General features: G+C 37.0%; 1 protein-coding gene across 1 annotated transcript in view; it reads left to right on the forward strand.

The window, feature by feature from the left end:
* MAK (male germ cell-associated kinase) overlaps window positions 1-7,573 on the forward strand; it is a 92,591-nt gene that overhangs the window by 35,576 nt on the left and 49,442 nt on the right. Inside the window, exons 5-7 of the mRNA XM_006864092.1 lie at window positions 254-333; window positions 2,771-2,903; window positions 7,257-7,428. Of these exons, the coding sequence (XP_006864154.1) occupies window positions 254-333; window positions 2,771-2,903; window positions 7,257-7,428 (385 nt within the window). The remainder of the gene's footprint in view (window positions 1-253; window positions 334-2,770; window positions 2,904-7,256; window positions 7,429-7,573) is intronic.

Raw genomic sequence — 7,573 nt, forward strand, 5'->3', positions numbered from 1 at the left:
GTACTCTGCTTGTTAGAGTCTACTTTCTAATTTACTGTGCTTATTTGGAATAATTTAGAATTTAACTATTGGCTATTTGTACAATACATTTGATGTTGGATTTGAGTTTTTAACCAAACATGAAAACGAGGTAATGTTCACATTTCAAATCAATCCCAAAATCATACCTTTAGCCAGTGTCTTGAGGTCTTGTTTGTTTGAGGTGGTTGTTTGAGAGAATTACATGATTGATGATTTCTTCATTTCTTCACAGAAACAAGTTGTTCCCTGAATCAGTCATCAGAAATATTATGTATCAGATATTGCAAGGACTGGCTTTTATTCATAAACATGGTATGTTTCTTTTCAGACTTACTTCTCTGCTCCTTTAAGCTACTGTCAAGACCATGTACAGGAATTGTAGAAAAGTTATTCTGAATGCACTTCCATTGAGTTGCTTCCAACTCATAGTGACCCTACAGTAGAGTTTCTGAGACTAAACCTTTACTGAACCTTATTTTTCTCTTTCGGACCAGTTCGTGGGTTTGAACCTCTGACTTTGCAGTTAACAGCCCAGTGCTTAATCCACAGTGCCATTAAGTACTGTTATATGGGACTGCTGCAAATTTGTAAGGAGTCCCTGGGAGGCAGAAATGATTACGCGCTGAATGGTTGGCAGTTTGAACCCACCCAGAGGCACCTTGGAAGTCAGGCTAGTTGATCTGAAAGCTCACAGCCTTGGAGACCTGGTAGAGCCCAGTTCTACACTGCCCACATGGATTGACCATGAGTCACTACTAATAATAGCAATAACAAATTTGGAGTATATGCCTACATGCAGTGACTTTTTATCTTAAAATTTTAGAACTTCTATCATTGGAGTCCTCGTGTGGCGCTGTCGGATATGCAGTGAATGGCTAACCACAAAGTCAGTGGTTCAAACCCACCAGCTGCTCCTCAGAAACCCTCTACAGGGTTGCTATGATTCAGAACTGACTTGACAAACACTTAACAACAGTCTTCCTCTTAAGCAGAAATTTTAAACAGTTTCATTAAACTTTACTTTCAGTTATCACAAACGCAACCCATCCTACAACCTCATGCCCCCCCTAATTTTATCATGAGAGTGGAAAAAAAAAAATGTGGCCTTTTTTGGAAAACAATGGAATCCTTTGATGTACCATAACCAATTATTGTTTAAACATTTTAAAGACTTGTGACATAGTGTTTCATAGTTTTCCATAATTTCTATTCATTGGGTGAAATTATAGCAATATAGTTCTCACTTATGTAATTTTAATTTAAGTAGTTTGCTGTGTATTTCTCAAACTAGAATAATTGTTAGTAAAAAATTAATATTATTTTCAATAATTGTTTACATAGAATCACTAGATTTCAAATATGAAATTAGAAATTTTTGTGTCATCCTATTGCTGTATTCTTATCTATAAATATTACTTTTAAATTTTCAATACTAATCTCTTTTCATGGCTTACTCATGTTTTCTTCACTCCTTTAACTGCTGGAGGAAATTACCTTCTAATAATGCTATACAGAAATAAATGTAAGAGTTAGAAGAACATTTCATAATCTTCCATTTTATATTTGTCTCTTACAAACTATTGGGGCTTTTTAAAATCTGCAGTTCTTGATAATACATGATAATCCATTGTGAAAGGCCAATAATTAATTAGATGGAAGTAAAAGATACACGTTCTTTTAAGTGTGTATAATTGATCTGTCATCTGTTTTTAAGTTTCAGCTAATAGGGTAGCTCTTGCTATCAGCCCATGGAGGCAGATGCAACGTGTACAATCAAAAGCTTCATGAAATTTTTTTTATTTTTGGAAGTAGCATTGTATTTTGGGGGCATTTTTTAGGTCAATAATAAAATTGATTCCGATTTCTGAGCAGCTCCCAAAATATGAGTGGTCTTCGAAAAGTTCATGGAAAATTGGAATAGAAGGATACGGGGATATTTTCAGGCACTTTTTGAAGCTCCCTTGTTTAAGGGGAAGAAGGAGGAAATTAACTTGGGATTTTTAAAATGCAGCCCAAAGCCAGTGATATCTGGAGTTGCTATGGAGTTGGCTCCAGAGCAATTTGGGGAACCAGGTTCTTTACAGAAGCTAAATTATACTTGTTTTAGATGATAACATCTTAGATGTAATAGTTAAAAAACAGTAATTGTCTAAAGAAGGTCAATATTTTTGTTGCAATAGAACCAAATTACCAATACTTATATTACTAAGGAGTCCTGGTGTGGTGCCGTGGGTTCATGTGCGGGAGACTGCAAAGTCAGTTTGAACCACAAGATTAGCAGTTCAAGCTCACCAGCCACTCCTAGGAAGCCCTATATAGGGTCACCATGGGTCAGAACCAACTTGACGGCACTTAACAACAACAATATATTATTAAATATGGAAAAACTTCACTGATGAAAATATGTATTTAGTTTAATTATATACAATTTTATGAATTAATGGAGATAATCATCCAGTTCCTGAATTTATTGGATTCACAAATTTAAAAAAAAAATGTTTATGGAGCTATTCTTTGAATTTAATCACATATACTACATGAATTGTCTTACCAAATTATTTTGAAAACAGGATTCCCAAATCCCATCTCTTCTTAGGCTATACACAATGAATCTGGTTTATTTTCTGTTTATGAGTTCTGCTTTCAAATTATAATTCAAAGACTCAGTTTTATTTTATTTACATAGAAAATAAAACTATATTTAAACATGATGATTTATTGCTCTTTTTTCCCTATCTGTGTTACCAAGGGTTTTTTCATAGGGACATGAAACCAGAAAATTTGCTTTGTATGGGTCCAGAACTTGTGAAAATTGCTGATTTTGGACTTGCAAGAGAATTAAGGTCACAGCCACCATATACTGATTATGTATCTACCAGATGGTACGTAGCTTTATACTACTAACTTTTTCTGCAGTGTATTGTAGAATTCTTTCTAGTGGTTCCATATCGAGAATTGAAAGCAAAATATACAACTCAATGTTTGTTTGTTTTTTTAACTTTTTATCGTGATTTGAGTGAAGGTTTACCAAGCAGATCATCAGTTTCACATTCAACACATTGTATTCTTTGTTTCATGTGATTGCGGTGCTCTCACTGTAACATCACAATCACACTTCCTCCCTGTACTTCTTATTTCCATTTCTTCTTTATCCCCTACTCCGCTACCCTTCTGAATTTTGTCCTTAAGTAGATGATGTCCTTTTGATCTCGAATGGTTGAGTATTTTGTAGTTTGCATACCTTACTAGCGTTGCCTCCCACTATATTGTTCTCAATTTATTGCTTGCCTAAAAATTGAGTTCAGTTCCAGACTTGAAGAGTGGCCAAAATCCGTAGTCTCTGGGTTCCACAAGTTTCTATGTAACTAGTAACCCTGATCTTTTTTATGATTTTGAGTTTTGTTCCATGTTTTCTCACATTCTATCCAGGACCTTCTAATGTGATCCCTTTCAGAGCAATTGGTAGTGATAACTGAACCCCATCAATCTCTTCTGGTCTCAGAGTCGTGGACACTGATTTTTATTTGGTCCATTAGACTAACTGTTTCTAAGTGTTTTTAATTTTCATCACTCTTCTTTCCTCTAGACTTTGTGGTTGTTAAGTGCCATCAAGTCGGTTTCAGCTCATAGCAACCTTGTGTAGACAGGGAGAGACCAACAGTTACCCCTTAGATGGTTGTTCATGAGCTCTTAAGATCCCAGCCACTATTCTCCAAAGTAGGATGTAGAGCATTGCCAATTGACCATGGTTTTCTTCATGACTATGGTCCTGAGCTCCCAGGCCCAGCAAATCATTCCTTCAAGGTGTTTGGTAATGTCTTTTTTGACTTTTTGTGTGTGAGTTTAGTGAAGCTTTACAGAGCAGATCATCAGTTTTACATGCAACTAATCTTACACTTTATTTCATTTCAATAGTGCAATCTGCTCAATGTAACATCACTTATCCCTCCACTTTGCATTCTTGAGAGGGGATGGGTCCATGACTATTCTGAATAATGAAACAAGAAAAGGGCAAGTATTTCATTTATCCATTCATTCAATAGGGTAACTATGAGTTGGAACCGAGTCCGTGGCACATAACCACCACCATGCATTCTACAAATATTGATTGAATACCTCCTATGTGCTGGACAGTGTAAGTTTCTTGGGAAACAGCAGTGAACAAAATAGAAAAAAAAAAAATCCATGTTATTCTGAAACTTACATGATAGACAATACGCAAGCAAAACAAAAATCTATCGATCTATGTATCAATCATATTTCACCAACAGAAATACGACACACATTGACCAAAAGACATGCAGCAATGCAAACTACCCAAATGCTCATCAGCAGTAGAGTGGTACGTTTACTCAGCAATAACAATGGAAGGTCTACAACTTCATACAGCAGTGCAAATGAATCTCCCAGATACATATTGGAAACAAGAAGCCAGACAAAAAGAGAACACACTGTATGATTTCAATATTATAAATATAAAAATTAAGAACACTAACTAGTCTATGCTGCTAACATAGGAATGGTGGTCACACTTGCTGGGAAGGTAGAGAGCAGAAAATGCATGCATGGGTGGGCATTTCTGGATGCTGATAATGAACAGTGTCTTCATCTGAGTGCTGGGACCATGGGTGTGTTCTACTGTGAAACTTATTAAGCTGACATGGTGTGGTGCTGTAGGACTGCTAACCACAAGGTTGGTGGTTCAAACCCACCAGCCTCTCCTCAGAAACATTATACATGGTTTCTATTAGTTGGAACCAACTCAAAAGCACTTAACAACTTAACACGTGCATTTTTCTATATGTAGATACTACGGTATTCTAGGCATTAGTGAGCTGAAAAGGACTGGTATTGGCCATTTTGAATCTGACATGATTTACTATGTCGAAATTGGCAATTGGAAGAGAATGGTGTCACATTCATCATCAAAAAGAACATATCAAGATATAAGTACAACACTGTCTCTGATAGCATAATATCCATAAGCTACAAGGAACAACAATTAATACCACTATTATTCAAATTTACGCACCAACTACTACAGCCAATGATGATGAAATTGAAGAATTCTATCAACTTCTTCAGTCTGAAATTGATCAAACATTCAATCAAATTGTATTGATTATCAGTAGTTGGAAAATATGGCCTTGGTAATAGAAATGATGCTGGAAATCACATGATAGAATTCTGCAAGATCAATGACTTCTTCATTTCAAATACCTTTGAAAGACTGTGACACTTATCCCTACAAAAGCAAGGGAGGAAATGAATACACTATATGATAAGTTAAAATGGTATACCAGATTTTTTTAAAATTTTATTTAGATTTTGGAAAATCTCATGTTGCAGGAAGAATCTTTAAAGGAATTTGTACTTCTAATTGGGTTAAATTAGATTCTGTACTGGACTGGAGGAAGCATTCAAATTCTAAACATTCAACATCTAAATTTGACAAAACATTTATAAGAATCATTTTCAAAACAGGATTTGTGGAAGAAAAGTACTCTGGAAGCCAAAAGATAGTACTGTGAAATATTTGGACTCAAGTCTTTGCGTATTTCAATACAAATGAGATTTGGAACTGAGAATACTGTACATCTAGCAGATTTTCTGTTGGACTTACTAGATGTTGTTGTTGTGAAGTGCTGTTGAGTCTATTCTGACCCATAGTGACCCTGTATACGGTTTCCAAGAAGTAGCTGGTGAGCTTGAACCGCCGACCTTGCAGTTCAAATGGCTTTGCAGTCTGGCACATTAACCCACAGTGCCACACCTGGACTCGCTACTGTGGTCTCCAGAGAGGAAGTTGTTAATTATGGGAGTCAGCAATTTCAAACAAACAGAAAACACCTCCTCAACTCTGGCATAATCTTTGTCAATGCTTTGCTTTATACCCTTCACATGAATGAATATATGTTGGATATAATACTTTGTAACATACTTATTTCCCCTTTTTCTTCATGTATCAGATGGTGCTTCTTTCTGTATTTATTCATCTGAGTCCCTATCTTAAGCTACTTGGGCATTTCATTTATAATTTTCTCCAGCCTGTCTAATGGAATGTGGTCAGAGAACATACATGTCTTAGTTCTATTGTTAATGTTGTTAGGTGCCATTGAGTTGGTGCCGACTCAGCGAGCCTATGTACAAAAGAATGAAACACTACCTGATCCTGGGCCAACCTCACAATTGTTGCCACACTTGAGCCCATTGCTGCTGCCACTTTGCCAATCCATCTTACTGGGAGTCTTTCTCTTTTTCTCTGACCTTCCACCTTACCAAACATGATATCCTTCTCCAGCAACTGGTCCCTCCTGACAATATGTCCCAAGTATGAGAGATGAAATTTGGCCATCATGGCTTCCAAGGAGCACTCTGGCTGCACTTCATCCAAAACAGATCTGTTCGTTCTTTAGGCAGCTCATGGCACTTTCAATATTCTCCTCCAACACCATAACTCAAAAGCATCAATTCCTCTATGGTCTTCTTATTCACTGTCCAGCTTTCACATGCTGCTCTCTAGTGCTGTGATAACAGAAATACCACAAGTGGATGGATTTATTCTCTCACAGTTTAGGAAGCTAATTCCAAATTCACATTGCCAATTTTAGGAGAAGACTTTCTCTCTCTGTCAACTCTGGGGGCAGGTCCTTGTTTCCTTTTAGCATCTGTGGGACCAGAGTGCCTTGGAAATCTCCATGTGTCTTGGTATTAGTGGTCCCCTGGGCCTGGAAGGTTCATAGCACAGAGACCCTGCATCCAAAGAATGCACTGCTCTCCTGGATCTTATTTCTTGGTTGTGGTGCCTCCTTTTCTGCTCTCTTCTCTCTCCCTTTATCTCTTGTAAAGCCACACCCAAGGAAACTCCCCTTACATCGGATCAGGGTCATGACCTGAGTAAAGGTGTTGTGTCCCACCTTAGTCCCCTTACATCTGATGGACTGACCACATCAGATCACATCATGGGGATGATTACATCATTATATAACTACTAAGCCACTGAGAGTCATGGCTCAGCCAAGTTGACAGTTGTTTGGGGGTGGGAGCACAATTCTATCTGTGACATTGTGTTATATCCAATTTGATACCAGCACGTAGTAATACTAATACTTGATAAACAGAAATCACTTAATACCTGTTTCTTAACTGAAATGCATCAATAGAATATAACCCTATTGCCACTCTATCTTTGAAACCACAGTCCCAATAACCTGTCTTGTTCTCTATCTTCATAGGTATCGTGCTCCTGAAGTTTTATTAAGATCGTCCATTTATAGCTCTCCCATTGACGTGTGGGCTGTGGGGAGTATAATGGCGGAGCTATACACATTACGACCACTTTTCCCAGGGACAAGTGAGGTTGATGAAATCTTTAAAATTTGCCAAGTTTTAGGAACTCCCAAAAAGGTAAGAACTTTTGTCCCTAATCTGTTTTTGTCCTGGTTTTTTTTTTGTTTGTTTGTTTTTAATTTCTTTTGTTTATTTATAAGTGGTACTTTAATACTGGTGAAGTATGGATTGCATCTCAATGTCAAGAAAACAAAAATCCTCA

This window comes from Chrysochloris asiatica, unplaced genomic scaffold (assembly GCF_000296735.1).
Source record: "Chrysochloris asiatica unplaced genomic scaffold, ChrAsi1.0 scaffold00060, whole genome shotgun sequence".
Lineage (NCBI taxonomy): Eukaryota > Metazoa > Chordata > Mammalia > Afrosoricida > Chrysochloridae > Chrysochloris > Chrysochloris asiatica.